Here is a 27,516-nt window from a genome sequence, read left to right on the forward strand (position 1 = left end):
TATTCTGACAAGGTAAGCTGCTTTAGAGCTAAAGAATGTTCTCTTTTTGCTTATGCTTTGGCCCCTGGATTCTTCTTAGCCATCTGGTCTATTGTGATAGACCCAGGACCCCCTTGTACTGCTACTATTCCTTGTTAATCCATGTTTGCAATCCCTTTTGCAACACCCTCTCTCCCTCTCTCCATTTCTGTTTTTCCAACCTTTTTGCTTCAACCCTGTGTTGGCCACTGTGCGAAAGAGCTTCATTAAGATGAAGAAATGAATGAGTAACTTAACTTTCCACATATGGACACCTGCCAGCCAAGTCCCTTACCATTTATGGAAAACCCAAGTCTGCATACCTCAGCTTCCCCATCTGGACTTTTAAAACTCTGTCCCTGCTTTCTTTGAAAATGCTTTATTGTAAGATATTTATTTTTTTAAATTTTTTTTAAAGATTTTATTTATTTATCAGAGACAGAGAGGGGGAGAGAGCGAGCACAGGCAGACGGAATGGCAGGCAGAGGCAGAGGGAGAAGCAGGCGCCCCGCTGAGCAAGGAGCCCGATGTGGGACTCGATCCCAGGACGCTGGGATCATGACCTGAGCCGAAGGCAGCTGCCTAACCAACTGAGCCACCCAGGCGTCCCGTATTGTAAGATATTTAATCAATACACAATACACAAGAACAGGCAACCCTGCTATAAAACTCACATGGCTATTCCATGTGAGTTTTATAGCAGCATTGCATGTGAATCTACCTTCCAACAACATGGACATCAGCACCAGTGAATCTCCCCTCACATCTTCCCATGAGCAGATCTCACAACAGCCTTGGATAATGTCCTTATCAAGTTTCTTTCCCTCCTTTATTTACCGTGTATGTATGTATTCTTTGCATCTTTCCCCTTCAGCAGAATGTTTATGGGATTTGTATGTATTGGATCCATGCAGCTGTAGTTCATTTATTTTTTCTCCTGGATTATAATATATTATACGAATATAATATAATCCATTCATTCTCCTGTGGATGGGTACTTGGGTTGTTTCCAATTTTCTTTTCCTTTTTCTCTTTCTTTCTTTCTTTCTTTTTCTCTTTCTTTTCTTTTCTTTTCTTTTCTTTTCTTCTTCTTCTTCTTCTTCTTCTTCTTCTTCTTCTTCTTCTTCTTCTTCTTCTTTTAAGAAAGAGAGAGAGTGTGCTTAAGCTGGGGCTAGGTGAGTGAGGGATGGGCAGAGGGAAAGAGAGAGAGTCTTAAGCAGACTTCATACCCAGTGTAGAGCTGGACACGGGGCTTGATCTCACAACCCTGAGATCATGACCTGAGCTAAAATCAAGAGTTGGATGCTTAACTGACTGCAGCACCAGGGGCCCCGAGTTTTTTTTTTTTTTTTTTAAAGATTTTATTTATTTATTTGACAGAGAGAGAGATCACAAGTAGGCGGAGAGAGGCAGAGAGAGGAAGGGAAGCAGGCTCCCTGCCTACCAGAGAGCAGGATGTGGGGCTTGATCCCAGGACCCTGGGATTATGACCTGAGCCAAAGGCAGAGGCTTTAACCCACTGAGCCACCCAGGTGCCCCCCAGTTTTCTTGATAATACAATGTTATCATGAACATGCTGGTTTCTGTCCCTAGAAGCTCATGGGCAGGGGTTTCCAGGGCCTGAGAATACTTGGGCATGGAGCTGGTGGGCTGCGGGACATGTTGGTTTCACTTCTGCCTCTGAATTCTTTTCCTTTCAGTTCGTCATCTGACAATTTATCAGTCTCTGGTTGCACCCGGTTTCTTTCACCTGACGTGGATCCCTGGCTTTTCTGTGTTGTGGTTTTCGTTTTTATAAAAATTTACTTATACTGTTAGAATATCAATAATTGTGGTACTTGCAGCATCTGGAAGAGCGAATTTATATCTCAGAACGAGCACATCATTCAATTTGCAGCTGTTTACCTTTTGCTTTTGAGGAGTCTTCCTTTTCGGTCGCCGTGAGCCTTTTTCTTAAGCTCGGCCAGAACCTTGCCGGTGTCCGGGCTCTTCCTCCGCATGAACTTGTGAGTACCGTTAGCTGATGAGTCCAGACAAAATACCACCGAGCAAGTCCAGGCTGGCAGCAATGATCATATTAAGCAACAAAGGTCGTTTTTGAAATTTAGTGGGAAGGACAAAGCTAATTTGCTAGTGACCTTCTGCAGGCATGTCCTTGCCTGATGTTCTCATAGTGTTAACTTTAACCACCCAAACATTACGTAGCACGTTGCTCTTTTTTTTTTTTCTCCGTTTCTTTTTCTGTTTTATAGCTGAGGATCAGGAGTATTCGAGAAATTGAACAAATAAAGATCACAGGACAGAATTAAGGTTTAAATTCAGGTCTTTTGATTCTTAGCATAGGGTTCTAATCCGTAGTACAGGAAGATTGTGTGTTTGTGTGTGTGTGTGTATGTGCACAAGCGCATGTACATAGCATGTAATATTATGTTGCATTCAGCATTTGAAATACATATCTAAGTTCCTTCTGAAGAAAAATATGTCAAATCAAATTGCCTATTGTGTGTATTTCTTACCTATAACCTAAGGAGCACATTTTTGAAGTGGCTTCGTTCAGTCTTGAAGAGATGAGCCTAAAGGATGCTAAGACGGCATTGCTTTTCAGCTGCGGCCCATCCTTTTTCTGAGCTCCTGGCGTGTCTTAGTTCTGTCCTCTCTCCTCCTGCATCCTTCCTGCCCTGTACTGACAGGAGTACACGGCCTCCAGAATTGGTCTTCTGGGGAAGCCAGGATCTGGGGCTGGGCCCAGAAATTCTCTCTGTCTTCTGTGGTCCTGGGTGGGCTCTCCAATAGGGAACAGTTGAGGGAGGAGGAGCAAAATTGCCTGCTCCCTAACCAGTTTCCAGCTTCTCTCCTGCTCACCTTGAGCAGGTTAGTACCTGTCAAACCAGATGCCCAGCGTGTCCCTGCGTGCTTACAGTCCTCACCCCTCAGGTCCTGTTGAGATGCCAGCATCTTACTGGGGCCCTCTTGGACAGCGCTATCTCAATGGACAGCATTCCTAGCCCTTCTCACCTCATCTTCTCACTTTGTTGTTCTCTTAGCACTTACCACGAACACACCGTTTGTTCAGCTTCCTTAGGTCTTGTGTCTTTTCTATCTCTCCCACTGTAATGGAAGCTCCAAGAGGGCAGAGATCATGACTGTTGTCTTCGCTGTGCTGTTCCCACACCTGGAGCAGTACTTGGCTTATAGTAGGTGCTCAGTAAATCTCTCTTGAATGAACAAAGGATTGAATGGGTGAACATTTGAGGGGATTCCAAAGAATGACATTCCTAAGATACACTGCCATTGTTGTTCATGAAATTATAGTGAAATACTTTTTAGCAGGAGAGTAGGCAAGAGACCAGAGGTGATCATTTTCTATCTAGTGCGGATGTATAAGGGAAGAAAAGGCATTTTTGCTGGGGGAAGAGCTGGAGTTTCAAAGGGCAGGATAGATGAGGTTCAACGAATACAGAGTTCATGTTGACAAAGTTAATATGGAATAGCACTGCTTGTTTGTGTCTCCCCAAATCCTCAGTATGATGACATTCGGAGGTCAGGCCTTGGGAGGCGATTCGATCATGAGGTCTCTTGTAGAAGAGAACTTGGAGAGCTCCCCTGCTCCTACCATCATGTGAGGACCCAGTGAGAAGATGGCCATCTATGAACCGGGAGGCAGGCTCTCACCAGACACGGACTCTGCCTACCCCTTGATGTTGGACTTCCTCCTTCCAGAACCAGGAGAAATAAATTCCTATTGTTTATAAGCCACCCAGTCTGTGGCATTTTTTGTTACGGAAGCCCAAATGGACAAGCACTATGGCTAGCAATTTTTTTTTTTCTAAATATGATCTAGATTTGTGTTCCTCAGTTTAATGTCCTGGTCTTCCCTTGTCCGCACCCCGCTGCCCCCACGGTTGGCTCCTGCCGGATAGAGCCATGTTTGAGGCCCTGCATATGTGGTTCTTCTCTTACCTCTGGAACTGGGCCTCTCCGCCGTCACCTCTCTCCTTTCTCTTTCTCTTTACCCTCCCTTCTTTTTCTTAATCATTTGATAATCAGCTCCCATGGGCTGGGAGTCTAGGCTAGGCTAGGTTTTGGGATTAGAACGATCATGAAGACTTTGCTCTTATCCCTGAGTTCTGTGTGTTCTAGAGCGGAGGGCTGAGACCCCATTGTAAGAACAGTTAGCATGAGAATGGCTCTACCAGGCCGGTGTAAAGCTACGGGGCTCCAGACTGCGGGGGGAGGCCAGCCCAGCTCACAGAGGAACATCACCGGCGACGCTGTGCTTTGATGAATAAAGGGATTATGCTTCCCATGGGCTCAGGATAGGGAGCAAGAGAGAACATTCTGTCAGTGACAGGGAACCCCCAGTTGACTTACGAGAATACTCTTCATCCAGTTCTTACAGATTTGCACAGCATGTGGTATGACTCTTGGCAAAGACAGATTGTCACCCAGCACCTGCACAGATGGGGATCAGAATTCATCTCCACCTGTGTGATCACCAGATGACATATCCGAGGTGCCATGTAGGGGTCTGATCGCTGGCACAAATCCAATAACAACAACAACAAAAATCAGTTTCTGTTCTGGAATAGTTTGAGTAAAATTGGTAAATGTGAACTAAGAGCTGATTCTTAATATATTTTGCTTTGTGAGCTGTAATCTTTCTTATTATTGTAGAACTATTCTCTTTAATGTTTCATGATAAATATTAGATGATCCTTTCACATCAAGCAAAACCAATATAAGGATGGCAATGCTGGGAACTGACGCAGCCCCTTATTCTTTCTGAAGTTCTTTCCGGTGTTTTCTCTCACCCAATCTCCACAGATCAGTTAGTTAAGAAGTTACTAGAATCTCTAATTAGAGAGGAGGAGACTGGCTCAGAGAAGGTGAGGTGGCTGGCAAGTAATAGGGAATGGGATGAGATTTCAGGGCTCTTGCCCACTAAAGCAGTGCTTTTCCCGAGATAGAATCCACTGTTTTTGTAAACTATTAAATCCTGTATCACAGCAGGAAGAATCACTGGAGAAATTTACACGTTCATACTTACTGGGAAGCTTGTATGTGTGCAAACATTTTGGGCACGGTGAGAGTAGGTTGAATTAATCAGAATTCTTTGGATTATCAAGAGAGAGATAGATGAGCTCACTTAACTGAAAAACCTGGAGGCTGAATAGGACTTCCTTGAGGTCTGTTGCTTGGCTTGCCGAGGTGTTGGCTAGTGGTGGTGGTGCCTGGGTGGTGACCAGCAGCTCCGGTTTGCTAGCCCGAACTAGCTGGAGCTGGAGAAAGAGCACCCCTTTCTCAAGGGTTCCTACCAATGTCCCAGACCTGGGGCTCATGCACATACGCTGGATTATGGGTCCAGTGTGGGTCAATCTCTGGGCTCAAAGGTGCAGTATTCTCATTGGGAGGGTGGGGTCGTGTCGTGAGGGCAAAAATTGAGGGCAAAAATCCTGAGGGCGAAATTGAAGAGATTTTCCCTCTGCCCTCTGATCTCTTTCTGTATCCACTTGTCTCTCGGAATCATGACTGGCAAATCATCAGATATAATATTTAAAATTTGACCTAAATAGAAAGAGAGGGTGTAAGTGGACAGGGGACAAGAGAGGGGGTGACTATGGCTTGGAGCTCCGTGCACGGGGTAAAGGTGTACTTGGCAGGAGGCACTTGAGCTGGTCCCGAGCATCTGTGAGGCTTGCTTGTGGATCGTACCATTAAAAATGATTACACAGGGGCGCCTGGGTGGCTCAGTGGGTTAAGCCGCTGCCTTCGGCTCAGGTCATGATCCCAGGGTCCTGGGATCGAGTCCCACATCGGGCTCTCTGCTCAGCAGGGAGCCTGCTTCCCTCTCTCTTTCTCTGCCTGCCTCTCTGTCTACTTGTAATCTCTGTCAAATAAACAAACAAAAAATCTAAAAAAAAAAAAAAATGATTACACATCTTCTAAAACTCTGCAGACTGATTACAGAGATGATTGTATAACTATACAATACTAGTCCCTTAATGAGATAAGCCCAAGTCTGGTGATTCTTATGTGCCTTGCGAATGTGGAATGGACTGTTAAATTGTGGCCAGCTCAAAACCTATGCCTCTGGAACTTGACAGGTTTTCTTTTCAGTTTTTGCCTTGGGAATTTCCATTAGGAAAAAAAAAAAATACCCTTAAACTGATCCCAAAAGAATGTATGATTTTGCCTTCCCTGAAACTGGGGCTCGGGGTGTTCGAACCTGGCTTTTGGATTTTTCTCCTCACTTCCTCATGCCTGTAGCTGTTATAACCTTGTCATCTTTGCCACTTTTCTTATTTTATGACTCTGTGCCTTGTGCTTACATCAAGTGAAGCTAAATGGCTTCCTTGCTTAGTTGGGCATAAAACCTCAAGAACGTGTGGGTGTGAGTATTTTCACTCATGCTGTGGGAGTGGGGGGTAGGAGGCTAATCTCATTCAGCACTTTCTGTAAAAGAAAAACTATGCAGGTTATTTGACCTTTTATTTATGGGAATAGTAAGAGTAAGGGCTTTATTACTTTTATATATTTAGACGAAAATATGGAGAAAAAGTGAGATATTCTTAAGCTACTAGTGACGAGGGAATCTAGACCTTTCTATTTGTAGCCATCTGGGATTTTTTTGTTTTCTTTCAAGCTTTTCTGGTAAAAGGGAATTTTTCAGAGGCCCCAAGGACAAAAATACCTGGGGGAATTGAGTGTCTAAACACAGACATGACTCAACAAACCCAGTCATTCCATGCTCAACTAAGTCAACCTTTCAAATTTATATAGAAAGTTGCACTTACAGAATCATATTTTTATTAGTCATCCTAAATGTTAGCTATTAATTGAAGTGCTAATTTGAGCCTAATAATTATGAATGTAAAATGAGGATGATATGGGTTATCAAAAATGTGTTTCCATATCACTTAATATTTAGATTTTAAAGAAATAAGAACAGTCCAAGTGATGTAGCGTGTCAGTCTTTAACAAGCAGCATATTTAACTGGTGTGACAGTTGCTGTCATTATGCTAATAACAGGAGATGGGGCTCTAGTAAGATTAAGCATCAGCGATTCCAGTCCCTCGAGGAAACTATAAAATTCAGCTTCACTGGGTCGTAATTAGAAAAGAAGTGTATTTAAATACCGGAAAAAAAAAATCTTAGGTACCTCAGCACACAGTGTGCCAGGAGCATGTGCTGGAAATCTTTTAATCTCTAGGTGTGGCTTATTTTATAAATATTTCCATATGCATTTACATACTTGACACTTGGCCATATAGCATTGTATAACCATATCCATATGTTTTGCCTTATGAAATAGAATGAACACTTTTTAAGGACAGGCCTGGCTGTTGATGATTCTGTAGGTCTTCTGCCTCCGTAGGGCAATGGTGCTTAGTCACTGACGAGATGGGCACGGGAGCAGATTCAGCTGTCTTTTCCCACACTTTTGTCTTGAGCAGTAGTACAACTATTGAGGGAGGTAATAGTAATGATTATGGAGGCCTTGCTTGCTTGTTCACAGTTAGGTACGTAACTTAGGACATTTGATCCCATCCTTATGACTTATTAAATAGCCTTATTTAAATATTGTTGCTGTTCTCTGCCTACTTGTGATCTCTCTGTCAAATAAATTAAAAAAAAATATTGTTGCTGTTATCGCCATTTGATGGACGGGACCACTGACGCACAGAGTAGTTAAGTGACTTGTCTAAGGTCACACAGTCAGTGACCTTGTTGGGATACAAACCAAGCCATCAGGCTGTGCTTGGCGGCCTCTCCCTCTGCCAGCTGCTGATGGGGTTGGCTCTGGAGGTCTTGCCCAAGTGTAGCTTCCTTGGCCCTGGCCTCTCCTGAGTGGGATTTGTGACTCCTTGGTTTACTTTTCTTTTTCGTTCTTTTGTTCTCTCTTCTGGTAGGTCAAGTACAAAAGAGATTTTGAAGAAAGCAAAGGGAGGGGCTTCAGCATCGTTACGGACACTCCTGAACTACAGAGGCTGAAGAGGACTCAGGAGCAAATCAGTAACGTAGGTGACTGCTTGTTTGGTGATGTGATCGCCCTGACTTGTGTGTCTGGGTGGGAGAATGATACTGGGATTTGGAAGTGTTCTTGGTGCTTCGGTGTGCAAGCAGGGCTCAGAGGTCCTCAAGTATGCAACTGTTAGATTGCTTCCCTTTGATTTTGTCACAGTTATTGAGAGCCTAGCACTTTCATAGCAATGACTACATTTCTGACTATATACTTAATGTATTTAATTACAGTGATTTTCTAAATCAATTTCCTAAGAAAATCAATTTAATTAAATAAATTAAATGTGTATTTAGACAGTCAGTCATTGCTATTAAAAGAGGTATTGTAATTTAGCATCTTATTCCATTTTTAATGGTCCCTTGGCTTTGGAATTTTTCCAAAACGGGACTTTTATAGTTAAATTTAAAAACCTGACAGTTCTTTTTTTTTTTTTTTTTTTTTTTGCTGGGGATAATTATATAAAAATATACATATAAGGCTAAATATCTTAAGAAATCTTATATTTATTAATGTTGTGTATGTCAGGTTTCCTACTTTAAACCAGATATTTGTTGAAATGATGCATTTTGTTTAATTTGGGGAATAAACATTCACATATGAAACTGCTTTGGTTTTGAAAGCTGCGTCATGTTAAGTAATATATTTTTCTTGAAAAAGAAAATCGAGAGTAGCAAAAGTTCAAAATCTATTAGGGACTGAATAGTGTTAATTCTGTATTACCTAAAGGTGGGTAAAGAGCTCGTATTCACTTTTGTAATTCATGCCTGTAATTATGTTTCTTCCAAAGTTTTATATGAAGTTTATCAAAATGTAATTTTTTTCAGAAAAATATCAGTTTCAGTGTTAGGTAGCCAAAAGGACAGATGAATGAAAATGAACAATTGTATACATGATATAAAAATATGTGCAAATATGCAAGATTCATGCCATTTTTCATGAGAAGTCTATCTTGTGTGTCTCTCGTATGGTCACTGAACTTTTGTGTATCCTGATGTTATAAATGATGCAGCCTTGATTTCTAGGAAATGTTTAATTAGCAGACGATTTATACTCATTGGTATTTGGCCATCATCACTGTATATAATGACAATTTGGAGATAGAATTGTAGTGTTTCATTTGAGAAAGAATTTTATTTGTGAAAAGTTCAAAACCAGAATGATATGATGTTCAAACAGCTTTCGCAGAGAGTCGGGGGAGGCAGAGTAAACACTTTGTTTTGCCATATTCCCTAAAATTTATGCATTGTTTGCTCTTTAAATGGACATTTTACATTTGAAAGGACTTGTTTTTTCCTTTGAAGAGAACAGGTTGAATTTTAAGGCTTCACGTTTTTGTCCCCTCATTTTCCTTCCCTGTCCCAACAACCTATTGGTCATACGTTACTCCCCCCATCTTTCTTCCTATTCATTCTTTTTTTAAATTAAAAAAAATATTTCTGCTTTTTAAAATGAGAGATAGAGATCTATATTCCACTATGATTACATAGAGTAACATTTCTTTCTTTGGATTGTTTTTGGAAAACTTAAAAAAAAAAAACAAAACTAATTCCACACAAAAAAGTTATATGATAAATCGTAAACTATCACAGAAATTTATTTTGAAAAGAACTAAACATTTCTACTTGAAACATCCACGGGACAGCTAACATAAGGATTGCAGTCAATTCAAAGGTAAGCTCTTTCATTTATATTCAAATTAAGTCAATATTTGTTTTTAATAAGAAGAACTGATCATTTCACCAACCTTTATCATTAGCAGGAATATACATTTTATTCAATACCAGAAGGTGTTTGCAGATCCATTCCTAATTTTGCAAAAACCCTTATGAAACAGGTATGTATAAATTGGTATGTATCATGTACATAGTAGTGTATGCAAAATACCTTTTGGATTAAGCCTAAAATTTAGACAACATTGATTCTTGAAAGCATATAATTTAGATAACATCTTAATTTTTTTTTCTTTTTTTTTTGGTAATTGTCTTATGTTAGCCCCCATAGCAGCTTTCCAAGTGGTTCTTTTAGCCATGATGAGGTATATTCATGTTTGGATAGCAGTAAAGAATATATATTTCATAATGTTATCATTAGGGATTTACTCTTGAAGAAAGGAAACTGTTAAATATTCTGAGGTCTAGTGAATTTACTATTCATTTATAAGGCTACAAGTTCATGAAATTTTTCCGTGACTTCACAAGGTTTTCCATATTACTCAAGGACCTTTTTTTTTTTTCTATGAGAAACTTGGATTAATCTGAAAGGTGGTACTTTGATTTAGTCCAATAAACTCAAATACTGAAACATATGGGCCAAATCCAGACAGATATTTTTGACAGTGGCCTGGACTGTGTCTGTTTTGAGAGGACGGGGGCTGAGAAAATGTTCAGACTAGTCTCCGCCAGAAGTTTCCCACCGGAAGGGCTGGGATGAACAGCCATTTGCTTCATTTTCCTATTTGTTTTGACTTTTGCTTACTTGTTTTGCTTATGTTACCCTTGACTGTCGTATGGATTGTTCTAAGTTGCCTTTAGAACATAACACTGTGAATTTAATGACACCTCTGAGGTGTTTTGGGTAAAGTGTTGTGGATGAATGGGCATTTTTGATTGCTTGGGTCTGGGCGAGTGTTATGAAATGTTATCTGCCACTCTCATATTCATTTGTGCAGGATTTGAAATCATTTGGAAATACCCACTCAGTCTGCATCTGTTACTGAGATGTGGGATAGAACACGACCATAAATTTGAAATTGTGTGTAATGAAAGGGGCGAGCATGGGTTTAGCCTTGACTTCTTTCTTTTGGGGTCTGTAATGACAGCATATTGAATCTGGGGAGATTTATTAAATGCTACAGTTTAAAATTCTTCTGTTATATGACTCAGTATAGCTGCAGAAAGAATAAGAGAAGAGGCAGGGTTTCAGAATTTACTGAATGGTTGGAAAGAAACAGAACTGGTTTCCTAAAAAATTTTTTTTCTGTACAATTCCAGAACATGTCTAGTTGTGTCCACCTACACCTTGCCAAATCCAAGGGCAGAAATGCAGAAATGGCAGAAATGACCTAGCATAGCTTCCCATCTTTGCTTATTGATATTTTAGGGAAATGTTCTTAAAGGACAAGGTACAGACCTGAATTGAAGGAAAATGTGCCTTTGGACATTTTTAAGAGCCCCCTTTCCTGTTGTCCTCATAGCTGTAGCTTGTGTGGGTGTCTGTAAAGTCTGTTTCTAATTCAAATGGTTACTGCCTTCAATTTTCTAAGCAGTGTGTTCAGGGTACCTGCAGCAGGAGAGCCCGGCAGCATCACTGCCAACATCGAAGGGTGAACTCAGTCCAGCCTTGAGAAGATTATTGATGTGTTTCATTCTGCCTGTTTACACACTGATTTAAGCTGCACTTTTAATTAGCTGGGACAGTCTATAGATAAATTGTGAAATAAGATGGTAAAGTCCAACCCCAAGAGACTTTTACAAGCTCTGTGCTGTAGATAAAATCTGGATGTTTATTTTCTAATTTATTTTAGGTAATGGAGAAATATGTGGAGGGGGAAGGGAAAAAAAAACCCCAGATGATAAAATCCTGTATTTTACAGATTGACTGAAATAGTAAGTATACCATTATATGATTTGTCAAGATTTGTGTCTGTCCTTGACTTAGAGAGGAAATAAGTGTGTGTGTGTGTGTGTGTGTGTGTGTGTGCGCGCACGCGTGCAGGCAGCAGGGCTGTGTGTGTGGCTTCAGTGGGAATCTTTAGAACCCCCTTTCCTTAGCTCACTAGCCCACAGACAACACAGACACTGGGATTTTCACCTGCTCTATATTCTTTCTCTCACCCTCTCAGTACCTATAATTTTGGTTATCTTTCCTATTTCCCAAATACCCTTTTTTACTACCATTTTCTACTTAGCGTATACATTCATAAGACGCTCACTTGCTTCACAAGAAAAGCGAAGACTGAAGCCTTTGAAAAAAAAATCATAGAGAAAAGAATCTCTCTGTAATCTGATACTGAAATGTAATTATTTTTAGTTTTTTTGATACAGCTACATAATTTTTCATTGACTTCTTAGAATGCAAAATAAATTATGTGCCCATTAATAAGCTCACGTGGATACTGATGATTTAGTTCCCTGAGATTTTGTGAGTTTGCTTCAAAAATATTAGATTATTGGAGGTAAACGTGACCTAATAATTGAATAGCAGTGTCTATGGGCGATTAAAAGATTTGATTCAAAGTTGGGCTGAGTGGAAGGGTAAGCATGAGGGTAGGGATGATTATCTGGGGATCTGGTCTCTGTTTGTAATTTAAATAAATCATTTTGACAGAGACTGACTGTGGCCATGTTCAGGCTGCTGACGGTGTGAAATTGAGTTGTATGGTGGACAGAAGACAAGCAGGCAAGACAAATCCCCCAAGGCACAATTTGTTATGTAATTGGGTCAACTCATGCATGAGAAATGCATGCTAATTGTAAACTGGTGGCAAAATTATAGTGTTTGAAGCAATTAGGTCTTAGATGAACCCAAACAACCGATACGGAAGGGTCTCTCGTCCTTTTTAACGTTCAGCGAACATAAGAAGTTTTCATTAAAAGGTGAGGGAGGTAAAAATAAGAAAGACATTCAGTGTTGACATAGAGTATTTGTTAATTTTGTTCCTTATGCAAGAAGCATAACTGTTTCCTGAGCACTGCAAAATGTATATGAAAGCTTCCGATTTTGAGTAGTCAATTCTAGTACACAAAGTACTTAGAAAGCAGCATAGTGTGGTATTTTTGATATGACTCTTAACGGGGTTGATGATTGCAGATGAAATAGCAGCTAGTTATTAGGTCAGTGGCTTAGATTTAAGCCCTTGGAGGCTAGTATTTTCTTTTTTAAAGATTTTATTTATTTATTTGACAGAGATCACAAGTAGGCAGAGGCAGGCAGAGAGAGAAGGGGAGCAGACTCCCTCCTGAGCAAAGAACCAAATGTGGGGCTCAGACCCAAGACCCTGAGATCCTCTCATCACCTGAGCTAAAGGCACTGGCTTAACCCACTGAGCCACCCAGGTGCCACATGGCAGGTATTTTCACAGAGTGTGAATTTATCTGTCCCTTTAATGGACTGTACCTTATCTCCAACGTCTCTTAACTAGTAACTCCAGTGTTTTCCTGAGTCATCATGGGTTGGTAGCATCATCTTTAAAGCAAAGATCAAATATGCCTAAGAAAGTGATAGGAGGGGCGCCTGGGTGGCTCAGTGGGTTAAAGCCTCTGCCTTCAGGTCAGGTCATGATCCCAGGGTCCTGGGATCGAGCCCCACATCGGACTCTCTGCTCCGCGGGGAGCCTGCTTCCTCCTCTCTCTCTCTCTGCCTGCCTCTCTGCCTACTTGTGATTTCTCTCTCTCTGTCAAATAAATAAAATCTTAAAAAAAAAAAATTTAAGAAAGTGATAGGAAAATGACACATATTTCTTTGTAGTGTCTAACACATGTATGAATGCTTTATTTGTTTTAAAACACATTGACATACCCAGTCTAATTAGATGCTCTGAACAACCTCTCCTCAGGGAAAGTGTTTCTATAAGGAATACTTAGACTTTCCTGAGAACTACACACAGAAAATCACCACTTGGTCCTTTCTCATGTCCAAATCCATGGTTTCCCTGACACCTGGTTTTGCTTTATTTTTCCACCTAGAACTTCAAAGGTTGATCTCTTCTTTTTATCCTCCAATTTTTAGCCACAGTCACTTAAAGAAACAAATACATCCCAGACCAGTAATTACTTGTGCCTGGCACATACAAGAGTTGTGGCTATAAAATGGCATTATCTCAAGGGGAGGTGGGGAAGGGCCCCCTAATAAAAGAATTAACACACATGACTTTTTTTCTTTCTTTCTTGGAACAGAGATTAAAGATCCAACACCTCATTTCTGAAGATCCTTCTTTTGTGAAATGTCCCTTCTTTTCACTTGTCCTGTATTCAGGCCCTTTTTCCTGCCCGAGTTACTGCAGGACCTCCTGATGGGCCTTCTCTCCTTCCAGCCTCCTTCTGCTGCTTTTCCATTGTATCTTAAACACTGCCACCAGATGAGTCTTTCTAAAAAGTCTCTTTCTTCAAGACCCTAATTATGATTCACTAGGAACTTCCCTTGGAGCACCACTCTGCATTGGACCCAATCTCATCTCCAAAGCTCCTCCTTTCAGACTCTAAGGACCCTCCATGATCTGGTCCTACACTATTTTTTACCTTATCTTGGGCTGTCCGTCCACACTGTTCCTCCATTTATTTTAGGTCTGACCAGCTTACTCTGTTCTGGGCCTTTGCATGAGTCATTCCTCTTGTGTGGAACCATTTCACAGTGTCTGTAAACGACCCTGGATCCACTCTAAGACCCCAGGTATCACGATCTTTCTCATCTCTGAGACATAAGAGCTGTTTGTTCCATGGTGCCCTTAGCTCTCCTGCTCATTTCACCGTTTGGTTTTAAGGAACATTTCACTTGTTATGTGTTTGACCTCTTCACCTTCAGGAAGACAAAGATCATCCATGCCTTTTTCAATGTATTTTTTGCATCCCTACGAATGCATATCATGGCATTTGTACTTTCCCTTTCTTGTCACATCCTGAATTTAGGCCCTCCCCGTCCCTTGCGTGGATTGTGGGAATAAGTCTCTAGACTGTTCTTGCCGGCCACTGTACTGCCTCTTCTCCTTCCTGAGCTGTTCTTGTGGTTTCTTGCAAGTTCCTAAAATGCACATTGGATCATATCAGTCTCTTCCTTCGAATCTGTCAGTAACTCCTTGTTGGCTTTGGGGTAAAATGAGAAACCTTTAGGATGGGAAATGAGTGTGTCCCTGAGTACCAGCTGAGATCTCCAGCCTGGCTGTCCCTCTTGGACCCAGCCCTATGCCCTTCATGCCTTCACCTGGAAGGCTCTTTGTACCCTTTCCCTATCATCCTACAACCCAATGATGCCTCCTTTCCCCTATGGCCTTGTTCTTCTCTTGCTGCCCTGAGAGTCTGAATTATGAGTTATTTTCCTGCTAGACTGAACTCTATTCTGAACTCTAAGATTCAGGCTGCCTTTTTCTCTGTAGCCCCAGCGCCTGGCACAGAACAACATCGGATAAATGGATTTAACTTCTTGGGCCAACATATCTTCTTCCCGTGGCTTTTCACTGTGCCCCAGGCTGCCAGCCCTGGGATGGTTTCCCAGAGACTGTTCCAATAAACACACCCATTTTGATGCCCCCTAGTCTTGTATGCATTTCATCCTATAATGGAGGCTATTCCAAGGAGTTCTAATATTTCTAGATTTATTTTAATCAAAGCATCTCTTTTGGAGCTGCATAGTTACACATTGATTTTCTTCCTTTAAACTCTCAGTTCTGTCCTTCATTCCATCATTCTGTAGCACAGTGAAGTTCCCTAATAAATATTTGTTCAGTAAGTGACTGAATTCTTTAAAGAGTATTATTTCCTCAAATTTTCCTTTTCTTTTTCCTTTTCAGAAGAGTCTGCCTTACCATTCACTTCTCAGTCTAGGCAAATACAATATTTCCTAAGATATGCACAGCAATAGGGTAGGGACTAGCCTATCCTTTCAACACAAAATTGCTAATGCCTAGAATAATGCTTGACACACAGTGAGTACTCAGTAATGTATGTTGAGGTCGGGCGCCTGGGTGGCTCAGTCAGTTGAGCGTTTGACTCTTAATTTCGTTCAGGTCATGATCTCAGGGTCGTGAGATCGAGCCCCACATCCAGTTCTGTGCTGGGCGTGGAGTCTGCTTAAGATTCTCTTTCTCTCTCTTGGCCCCTCCCCTCGCTTGGACACACACTCTCTAAAATAAATAAATCAATCTTTAAAAAAATGTATGTTGAGTACATGAATGAAGCAGTCATATTTAAAATATTGACTAATTTTGCATTCTTTCTCTTGAAATCTCTGTTTGCAAGACAGTTCTTAGCGTCTCAAGTTGCTTTGACTTTTGTCATTGGTGTTACTTCATAAATATTTGTTCTTCTCTTTTTCCTATTTTTCCTTAAATATTCAGTGACTTCTTGTAAGGACACCAGTTGAATTGAATTGAACATCACCCCAGCCTTTTACCTCCATTCGCCTTAATTACATTCTTATGGGCCCCATCTCCAAATATAGTCACATTGGGTCTTGGGGCTTCAAGATATGAGTTTTGGAGGGACACAGTCAGTCCATAAGAGGGCTTAAATCAGCAATGATCTGCATACATCATAGGTAATTTTGAGGTAATTAAGTAACAAACATCTTGTGAGTATAACCTACTATCATCAGCCAATTTTTTTTTTTAAAGATTTAATTTATTTATTTGACAGAGAGAGAGATCACAAGCAGGCAGAGAGAGAGAGGGGGAAGCAAGCTCCCTGCTGAGCAGAGAGCCCGATGGGGGGCTCAATTCCAGGACCCTGAGCCAAAGGCCCGAGGCTTAACCCACTGAGGCACCCCGGAGCCCCAAGCCAGTTTCTGTGGTGGAGGTAGAGTGCGCTGCCTGTTGCCATCCCAGGGAAACGTCTACATCCAGTTTATAGATTTTTTTCTATTTTCAAACTGAACAATTTTAACTAAAAAAAAAAAAAATTTCCTTCTAGGTCCTATTTCTAGTCCTTAATTGGCCCTTGCGAGCTTCCTTTTATCTGTGGTCTCGAGCCATGGTTATTTATAGAAACAAAGATAGCGTACAGTAGTAATTATGTTTTCCAGTTTTCCAGGTCTCGGTGAAATTATGGGCGTTGGAATATAGGTTTCACACGTCCTTTGCTGGCACTTTGGCCTGGACTGACATGAGGGAAAAGGAGGGCAGAGGTGTGACAATAGAAAAGAAATATTCCTATGCCACTGGGAAAAAGTCCAATCAAGATGAACTTTTTTAAAAAAAATTTATTATTATTTTTTTTGAGATGAACTTTTAAAAAAATGTTGCCATATCCAGTACATTATACAGATTAAAAACTTATAAAAGTATCTGAATTTTCTTCCAGATTTTATTTTACCCCTTGGGACATACCTACAATGAGCACATACTGGACGTTAAAGAACTGGCAATCTTCCATGTATATTTGTAGAGTCCCCAGATGCAACTGTCATTGATAATTATGCCACCTCGTTATAATTTCAGTGGATTTTTACAGGTATGTTTAAAACCTGTTGTTTGTCCAGTTAATAAGTGTAATGGTTGCATGTCATTTTAACGTAAGAGGCCATGAATCAAAGGAGACATTATAAAGAGATTCAATTAGAGCCCATTGGTAACCCAAGCCAAGCTCGTACAATTAAAGAAGATTGCACCATTGGAAGTTAGAAGCCAGAATGTCTTTGTTGTCATAAGCCTATGCAGATATGTCCTCTAATTTGCATGCCATGTTCCTAGAAGAATTATGTCATGAACATCGCTTTCCTTTATTTTTGCTTGTTCTTTCTGCTGTATCTTCTTTTTTCTTTCACCATCGTCAGGTCTGCGCTGTAGCATTTTTTGTCTTCTGTATGGAATGATATGCAATACTGTTTGGAAAAGGATTTGTCTGAATTTCTGTTTGAAGGGTCTGTTGCTTTTGGGCAGGACCCCCAACCCAGGCTTGGTTCCAAGGACAAGAAGCAAAAAGGGATGATCATTTTCTTCTTTCTTTGTTTGCTCATATTTCTGATTGATTTTTCCTCCTGTGGCTGTATTACCTATAAGAGAGTCAACTTTTGATTTGTTCGAATTCAGTTTTTGTGTCCTGGCATTCTGAGAGCAATGAAAATGGCAGAGTTTGTCTGTTTAGGACACTGTGAAGTAGAGTCGAAATGTAGAAGAAAGAACAGAAGGAAAAAAAACTTTAAAAAAAAAATCATTCTGTTCTTCTTAACACTTGTTATTTTCGATGGCGGGAATTGAGTTCCCCAAGACAAAGTGATGTAAATGTTTGCTTTTGTTGTGAAATTATGGTGAGAAGGTGGAGGGCAAGCAGCATTTCCTACTCATGTTCGAACCTTCCAGAACATGGTGCTTTAACTACAGTGAAGAGGATAGAAGTGGAAGTTGCCTTCACAGTTATCTTACGTAGGCAGGCATGTGTTTGTTCTTTAAACATTTGCTGTGGACATCACATTCACCGGGCCCCGCTGATGGCAGAAAACACGAGAAACCATGTTTTGGCACTTGTGCTCTTGTTCAAGTGCATGACGTGGCTGGCGACGGTTTCCACTGGAGCAGGGGAGTCTTAGCTGCAAGTTGAGGATGGCGGAGAAGATGTGGTGAGAGGAGCAAAGCAAGCAAGGAAGAAAGGAATATGATCAAATTCAGAGCACCTAGCTTCTACTTGTCAGAGTGTTGGGGGAGACACCATTACAGAAATGTTGATTGAGGTAAGATCGGTAAAAGACTGGTCTCATATGTTCAAATATGCGTAATTTGTTATCTGTAAAACAAAAAAAAAAATCTGTGAAAGAAACCATTTTGAAAATGATGACTGACTTGAGATTTTTGAGTGTTTACCAGACATTGGGCACTTTGCCAGAAGGGGGGAGTGGATATCATGAGAAACAGACTAGATATGACCCCTGACCTCATGGAGCTTAGTGTTTACCCTTTCCCAGCACCCAGATAATTGCTACATAGTACTATAAAAGCTTGATAAGAGGGAAACACTGTGCTATTATCAGAGGGTTAACTAGCTAGCTATGGGAAAAGGAACGGAAACCTTGCCAGTGCTACATTAAAATAGTTTTTGAAGGATTTTACTGAATCATTTTTTTGAATAGTGATGCCTGCTGTTCCGTTGGTATAATAGGTGCCATCAATTTTGCTTTTAAGTTTGCCTGTCTCCCTCCGTCTGTTTTCTCTGTTCCCTGTTTGCCTGTCAGTATGGGTGTCCGGAAAATATCATTCAAAACTAATCAAGCCACAGATTCCATATACAATATAAAAAAAATGTGCATTTATAGAAGAGCATCAACCAGCTTATTAATTTTGGGGTGGTTAAGAAGATCAGTATATTACTATCTGCGTTCATTTAAAAATTCAGACACATGTTCTCTGCCTTGTGGTTTTCAGGACTCAAGAAATTGAAAAGTATTGAGAGTAAAACTATGACCATTTTTCTTCATCTCTTGCAAATTCCCACCCTCTGTAGGGATAGTTTGGAATTAAAACGTTTTCAGGACTGGGCCTCAGATTTTGAGAAATTATTTTTCATTTTAAAAGTGTACACCAGGGGCACCGGGGTGGCTCAGTCGGTGTAACGTCTGACTTCAGCTCAGGTCACGATCCCAGGGTCCTGGGATCGAGCCCTGCATCGGGCTCTCTGCTCAGCTGGGAGTCTGCTTCTCCCTCTCCTTCTGCTCCTGTCCCTGGTCGTGCTCTCTCTCTCTGTCTCAAACAAATAAATAAAATCTTAAAAAAAATTTAAAAAGATACATGCATCTGAAAGTGTCATATGTGTACATGGGCCGCATATGTTTTGGCTGCCTAGGTCGAGTGTACGTGCATGTTTGAGTGGAGAGCTCCTGGAAGCTGGTGGTAAACATTGGTTTGCACTGTTTGGTTTCCACCTTTGGTGTTCTTGGCCCAATCTCTGTGCTGACAACGAACCTCTGGGACCTCCCCTTAGTGCTGTGCGGTCTTTTCCTGCCAAATATTGTTCTCTTGCAAGATTAAATAGCTGAATCAGTGTGGCCTGAATCTTGATCCTGCTGAGAATATTAAGACTCCTGCAGGTTGTAATACAGATTAGCTGGTGAGAGCTCTGTTGGAAAAATAGAGTGAGTTTCCCTAAATGAATTTAACAACTGCTGTGAACCTTTTTGTGTCCTTTAACATGAGTGTGTGCGCTGGCAGTTAACCACTTATTTCTCTCATTTTCCCCAAAAGTTGCTCCTGCCCACTGCCTGGGCATTTACTGTACATTTTCATAACTTTATTTCACATTCCTGTTTCGCCAGAATAAGGCATTTGACATGTTAAAATGATTCAGTATCGTTCATCGTTATTTATTTGAGGAGGAAAACCATTTTTTTCTGAAATTATATGATGAATTTAACATTACTTACCTAATTAAATGAACCACATCACTGGCTTGTTTAGAATAAACTGATGGGTGTGTTGCATTTCTATCACAGGCTTTACATTATTGGTCGAAAAACAGCGAAATATCTAACAAGGGGCAGGAAGGATGGACCGGCCAGAACGATTTACATCGTTTCCAGCCTCCATTCCATTCCTATTTCTGCTTCTCCGTTTAGATCAGAACTTTTGAGGGTTCTGAATTCGACAGAGATTATGGTGCTCCCCCTTAAATGAAATAAATTAAAAAAAAATCAGCACCAATAATGCGAAATGTGAAAGCATAGTATACACAGATAACCTGAAAATGAGAAGTTGTTAGATTTTCTGATTGCAGTTCATTGAACACTTTTCTATTTTGGGGGGCCCTTACCTCGTGTGTGTACAAAGCATGCTCCTCCTCTGCTTCTGAGGCAGCCTTCCCATCTGCTGCCCACACAGTTCATCTCTTGACACCTCATGTGCGTGTGCGCGTGGTGTGTGATTTCTCAGTACAAGGGTCTGTGACCAATTTGTTAATAGCAGAGCATCACACAGTGGTAATACTGTTCCCCTTATTAGCGCTGTATTTACTTTTGCAGATCCCTCCGTAGGTTATTACTGGAATTATTACTATGAATATTTTAAAAGGTACATGACTAGAATTACCTAAGTTATTTTTTGAACTTGTTGGCATAAATGCACCAAACACTCGGGGTAAGAAATGTACTGAGAGAAGGTGTGGGAAGAAGGCAGTATAATGGTTTGGCAGTGTCTAGTGAGTCTCCATAAAATGGACTCTATTTTGCAGTTCTCTTATATAAGGGTGTTAGGCAAAGAACTGCCTGACCTTAATTTCTGGGTACTTTGGAAGTTAGCTTGTAGCTTCACTGGCAGTAAAGAATTGGGGTCAGAACGGAGGTCTTCCGTCTGCTAATCTGGTTTGCCTTTTTTCTGAATGCTTAACTCTCCAAGTCACGTTGGTGGCATTGTTGGAATTTGCAGTCCTTCAGAATTTAACTTGCAAGCTGCATTGAAAAAGGAACTTTTAAGTATTAAATCGTAAATCCTCTAAAACATTATCAGTGGCTTAAAAAATTAATCAGTTCAAGTGGACAGAAATATTAATGCATTATCTTTAGCAAATGTCAGTGGAATGTCCATACCTTGGATTTTTCCATATTAAGACTAAATCCCCCTTTTAAATTGTGAAATAGATCACACATACAAAACAGTCCACAGGAACTCATATGGAGTTTAAAGAATAGTAATAAAGTGGACATGCGTGTACCCAACACCCAGCTGAAGAAATAGAAATTTAGAAAATTTGGAAGGCCCCTCTGTTCCCTTAGGTATATACCTCTATCCTCCAAGTAGCTATCAGCAACACAAAGACCACGGCATCCTGAAAACACACATTTTCATAGTAACATGATGAAAATCCAATTGCCATGCATGGAAGCCATTCACGGGATTTTGGAGAAAACCTGTTTGGCCTCTTGCACTATTAAAGCCTGTATAGTCTCTAAGGACTTACGCTCATTCAGCAGTTTGGGACTCACGCAGGAGCATGACGATCCGTGGGCATCCTGCTCTGTGCTCAGAAGACACCTACTCCCTGAATAGAGGACAAGGAGAGGAGCAAAACTTCACGAAGGCCACACTGTGTTGGGCACAGCCTTTCCCACTTATTTCATCTGTTTTTCTCAACATCCTCAGAAATAACTATCATTGCCCGCATGGCACAGATGAGACAAAGCTCAGAGAGAATGGATAAGTTGCCTAACCACATACAGCCAATCAAGACCAGAGCTGGGACTTGGGGGCCCGCTTCTTTTTGTTTGTTTGTTTTTGCTTTTTGTTTATTGTTTTTTTCTAACTTAAAATGCAGGATTCTCCCTCTACACCAGAGTTTTGGTATTATGTGTTATCTGGAGCCCTTGGGCCATAGAGCACATAGAGTCACAGATAGGAGGTTTTTTGGTTGTTGTTAACGCCGAAATTGATTTATCCTTAAATGGCATTTTGGAGATCATATGGTGATATTAGGACCCAATTTAGAAGTTTCCAATTTCCTAACTCCAGGACCGGAGCTCTTGGAGCAGAACCTCCCATTCAAATGTTCTTCGTGTGTTGGCGTACAGGAAGGTTTCGCATGGGCCCTGGCAGCACGAGCATGGGCGCTATTCAGGTGGTCCCTGATGTCGAGGTTGAATGAATATTCCCCCTTAGTTACCTTCCTTGTCCTCCCCTTCTCTGAAGAGACCTTCTCTGTGCGTGGCACCGTTTCGGGAGCTGAGGATATAAGATGGAAGCAAAAGTCTCTCTTAGCCCAGAACATGTCACACAGCTCTCATAAGCCTGTTGAGAGGGAGGTATGGTTTCAGCGTCTGGGCCCCCCAGAGTCAGGAACCTTGCCCTAGCTGGGGTTTGATGATGGTCACAAATGGCTTACACAAGAAGGTGGCACGAGATGAGTTTCTAAGAATGAATACGGGTAGAAGCAAAAAAGAAAGAAATGATGGTGAGCCGTGGCTGGTGAAAACGTCCCACTTGGGGGACCAGCATAGATAAGGAGTTGAGAAGGGGCCTGTTTGGTGCATTTGAGGAACTGTGAGTACGAATTTTATCCTGAAGATTTTGGGGAGTACCCAAAAGATTTATTTAGTTAAAGATGTTAGGGTCACTGTTGGCATAAATGCCGGGAGTGGTTTAGGTAGGCTTGTTGTCAACCTGGCCCTCCGCTGGGTGGGATTTCCCGGTCATTGTCTCTGTGGGATCCTGAGAGCCCCCATGTCTGGCTGTCGGGCCTGGGATGGCTTTAGCACTAGTATTTGTGGGAGTCTGCATTTGGGGAACAAAAGAAGAAAATAATGAGTTCTGGTATCTCTATTTTAATGCTATACCAATGGAAAAAAAAAAAAGGAGAACTTAAGCAGTTTCATTGCATGGGTTTAGAATTGAATGACAAACACTGAGCACAGGTGTCTGTATGGTATGTAAATAGGGCAGTGGTGTGTTCACGCCCCAACTGCGATACAAGCCTGGGATGGCTAGTCTGCGACACAATGTCAGGTTGGCAGGTCTGAGAGTGTAAACCCCTATTAATATGTATGCCTTCAGCATTGCATGCAAATGCTACATTAGTTCCATACAGATATGGGCAGAAAAATCTCAGTGAACGAAGCTGTCTACAGTGGGGTCGTGGGGGGGTGTTCTGGTAAACTTATTATTGTGGTTTAATAAAGGTGAAACCTCAACCTTTGTTGCTTTGCCACAGTGTCTCCAAAACTTAGATGACACACCAGGGTGCAGCTAGCTTTAACTAAAAAATGTAACTCCCTTTTCCTTATTGTACCGACCGGAGGTGACAGATACTCATCAGCACAGATCACTATATGGGGCAGGCAGATGGTCGAAGAGGTGACCTCTGGAGTCCCTGGTATCCTCAGGGCACTGTCTGGAAGCGATATTTCTGGAAGTTTATGAGGATGCCTGTTTGAGACTGTTCACCTTTGACTGCCTTGGGTCCTCAAGTCAGAACACACAGGAACAAAATCCTAGCAGTGGAATCGTTTTCAATGACTTAGTGTTATGTGTGTAAGGAACTGAGGACTGGATTTTAGTTAAAAGCAAAGGAAATTCATTTTGAATTGTAGCACACACAATGTGAGTAAGAAACAAGAAATAACTTCCTAGGGGCACCTGGGTGGCTCAGTGGGTTAAAGCCTCTGCCTTCAGCTCAGGTCATGATCCCAGGGTCCTGGGATCGAGCTCCGAATCAGGCTCTCTGTTCAGCAGGGCGCCTGCTTCCCATTCCTGCCCCTCTGCCTACCTCTCTGACTACATGTGATCTCTGTCTGTCAAATAAATAAATAAATAATCTTAAGAAAAAAAAAAAAGAAGCAACTTCCTATAATATGTGGGTTAGATAAGAAAGTCTGAAGGCCCTTTTGACTTTTAAAATGACCTATTTTAGGGGCGCCTGGGAGGCTCAGTTACTGAGATCCTGATAAAGATCAGGATCAGATCCTGATCCCAGGGTTCTGGGATCAAGCCCCATATTGGGCTCCCTGCTCAATGAGGAGCCTGCATCTCTGTCTCCCTCTGATACTTCCCCTGCTTAAACTCTCTCTCTCTCTAATAAATAATAATAAAAAAAAAAACTTAAGGGGCGCCTGGGTGGCTCAGTGGGTTAAGCTTCTGCCTTCAGCTCAGGTCATAGTCTCAGGGTCCTGGGATCGAGTCCCGCATCGGGCTCTCTGCTCAGCAGGGAACCTGCTTCCTCCTCTCTCTCTCTGCCTGCCTCTCTGCCTACTTGTGATCTCTGTCTGTCAAATAAATAAATAAAATCTTAAAAAAATTAAAAAGTGACCTATTTGAGCAAAACATTGTATCTCCATCATTATGCCTCTTTTCACCCATATCTCAAATGGGAATGATCCATCACAGTTGATGCTTATTTTAAGCTGAGATGATCAATGAAAGTCTGATGGAAGAGCCCTTTGTGTGTCGCAGAAGAAAGACACCATTACGTAGACATGTGAAATCAAGCTCTCTCTATGGAGACAGGTGCACAGAGGTCTGATTGGCTTTACTTTTGGCACTTTTATAATTTTATGAAAATGCGATTGAGAAACACAGGGAAAACAGTGTAGTCTGGCTTGGGAGAGTCGGGGAACTGCATGTGCCCCAATGTAGGGGAGTGGAGGGGAGAGCAGGCTTCATCACTGGTTGCTTGGGACTTGGCAGATTCTCTTAAATCCCTCCAGATCGCACATCGAAAACCAAGTGGTGGTAATTATCCCTGAGGCCCCATAAATGTTATGTTTTGAAATGGGAATTAATACCAGGCAGAAAGTGCCATGTTTTAGGAAAGATCCAGTTTTCTTCTTCCTTATGGTTTTTTCTTTTAAAAAGAATTATTTGAGATGAACTGACATGTATGGCCCCCAAAAGGAGTCAACCTAACCTTATTCATGAGGCGGGAGAATGTTGGATTACAAGGTCATTTTGAAGGACAGGATGTGTAATAATTAGAACAGGCAGAAATTAAACCACAATGAACAGTAATCCTAAAGAAAATTAAAACACAGAAAACACTGCATTATTTATTTGGATTCAATGGGAACTTGCCAAGGGAGAGGCAGCTGGCTTTCTGCTCTTTGAAATGTTTGTAGACTAGAGGAGAAGCTGTCAATCAGATTTAAGCCCTCACTTAATTCTTGCTCTTAGGCCAGATCTAACTGTATGGAGAAGTAGGGAAGAGACACAGTTAACGAAGTGACTCAGGACAGCAGACACCCGGGCCATCGTGACAGGTAGACCAGAGCTTGGATTCTGCCTGTGCCAATTTCATATCACCACCTGACATTTAGGCTCTGTCCTCAGACCTTGGGGACCTTAGGAGCTGATTTTAGAGGCAGATGAGGCCTGGCTTTGAAGGACAGTATCTGCTTTTATTATGTCTGTTACTCTAGGAAACAGAGTAATAAGGGTTTCTGCCTCACTCCTTTCCCCATATCTAAATTTGCACATTTGTAAAATGGAAATAAAAAATCTGTAACTTGGGACGCCTGGGTGACTCAGTGGGTTAAGCATCTGCCATCAGCTCAGGTCATGATCTCAGGGTCCTGGGATCGAGCCCCACATTGGGCTTCTAGCTCAGAGGGGACCCTGCTTCTCCCTCTGCCTAACGTTCCTTCTGCTCCTGCTCTCTGTCTCTCTGACAAATAAATAAAATCTTTAAGAAACAAACAAAAAATCCGTAACTTCTAAGATTATTTTAAGAATTACAAATTAGCTCTTTTTGTAATTAAAACACTTGGCTTAGTGCTTAATAACTGATAGTTTTGTTATTGCTGTGAAATAACTTAGGAATTGAGACACAATCTTGGCACAAAAATGTATATAAAGCGTCACTTTGTTTTGTCTTTGGAGAAAAAGGAATACTATTTCTAGTCTTCAAACTGATCGCCATGGATAACAATTTATTTTATTTTATTTGGACTTCCTTGAAGTAACCTTATTTTGATTACTGTCACTCACAGTGTTGTATGAAACGTCATCATTAAACAGGCTGCAAAATTTTCCTGGGCGCTAATGTCCATTATAGAATTTTCACTGATGAGTATAGAAGTTGATCCTTTTAATAAAAATAAGCATACTGACTTAATGATTTCCATGTATTCAAGGTGAAAAAAAATTCTCATCAATGCAGCTTAGCACAACACATATTATTTTAAGTTCGCAAATGAATTGTTTCCCAGTTCAGGCCCAGGACCCTGTGATTTTCAGGCAGATCATTCATGATGTCTTGCTTCCTCACAAGCATTAGGATAAACATCAAGGTTATTTAAATGTCAGCTTTTAAATAGGATAAAGGAGACTAGATGGAGGGTAGATGGAAGAGAACCTATAGTTCTGCTGCAGTTCTGCATTTTAACTGAAAAGGGTAGGAATTAACATTTAAATTCTGCTACTGCCTCCTGAAAGGGCACAGTTTCCAGAGTCAGTTTTTGATCAGAAGGAGGAGATCTATCAGTGTCCATGGCAATTTCCAGGCGATGCGGATATATGAGGGCCCCTCACTGCAGTGGGCTTGCTCACTGGGGGCATCCCCCGTTCTGTTATCTGTGTTCTTCCGTGCAGTGCTCCATGACTTTGATAAAGAGAAGCTGATAATCATCTACAGCGTCTGTTACAATTAGTATTACCCGTGAGCTCACACTTGCCCTCCGTCATGCTCAGCGCAGTCTTGGCAGGTCCAGAATTTCTGCTCTTTTTCATCCAGAAATGAATTTATTTTGTGACCTTTGTTAGGGATAACCATGCTGTGTATGACACATAACCCACACCTGCAGGAGGATTCTAGATGCTTCTGCAGGGCGACTCTTCCGGCACTTACCGCACTGTGTCAAAGCACTGATTGGATTTTTCTCTCTCCCCAGCCAGATAGACTGGGGTTCCTTGAGCTCAGGGAATGTGGTCAGTCCTATTTTTAACCTCAGCACCAGACATGGTGCCTGGCGTGTCTTAGCCTCCAATAAATGTTTTAACGAATAAATAAAAGTGCATGGCATTTTCCCTCACTGTTGCACAGCATGCAAGTTTATTTCCAGATTCATTTTCACTCCAAACTCTTAATGAGGCCCTGACCTATTTTGCCATACTCCTGGCTCCCTTCTCCTTCCATTTGCCTCCTAGCAGAGACACATTGCAGTGTCTCAAAGATTTGTCTGTCAAGGAATGATGAGGGATGTTGCCTGTGCTGACTTGCTTGAGTAGTAGTTAATTGCTGAAACCAACAGTCCTTGGGTCTGAGCACAACAGAGGTTTATTTCTCTCTCACGAAATGGGTCGATGTGGGTTGGCAGCAGACGGGGTGGTGTCGGGACCATGCTTGGTGTCTTGATGTCTATGCTG

The 27,516-nt window shown here is 41.4% G+C and overlaps 1 protein-coding gene and 1 long non-coding RNA gene across 3 annotated transcripts in view; both read left to right on the plus strand.

Moving 5' to 3' along the window:
• The window catches only part of NEBL (nebulette), a 358,626-nt gene that overhangs the window by 174,619 nt on the left and 156,491 nt on the right, over window positions 1-27,516 (plus strand). For both annotated transcript variants that reach the window (XM_059183990.1, XM_059183989.1), the window contains exon 4: window positions 7,930-8,037. In XM_059183990.1, the coding sequence (XP_059039973.1) occupies window positions 7,930-8,037 (108 nt within the window). The remainder of the gene's footprint in view (window positions 1-7,929; window positions 8,038-27,516) is intronic.
• Window positions 8,044-27,516, plus strand: part of LOC131838191 (uncharacterized) — a 61,793-nt gene continuing 42,320 nt past the window's right edge. The window contains exons 1-3 of the long non-coding RNA XR_009356518.1: window positions 8,044-9,876; window positions 11,566-11,647; window positions 17,051-17,200. This is a non-coding gene — a long non-coding RNA (uncharacterized LOC131838191). The remainder of the gene's footprint in view (window positions 9,877-11,565; window positions 11,648-17,050; window positions 17,201-27,516) is intronic.

Source organism: Mustela lutreola, chromosome 8 (assembly GCF_030435805.1).
Source record: "Mustela lutreola isolate mMusLut2 chromosome 8, mMusLut2.pri, whole genome shotgun sequence".
In the NCBI taxonomy this organism is placed as follows: Eukaryota; Metazoa; Chordata; class Mammalia; order Carnivora; family Mustelidae; genus Mustela; species Mustela lutreola.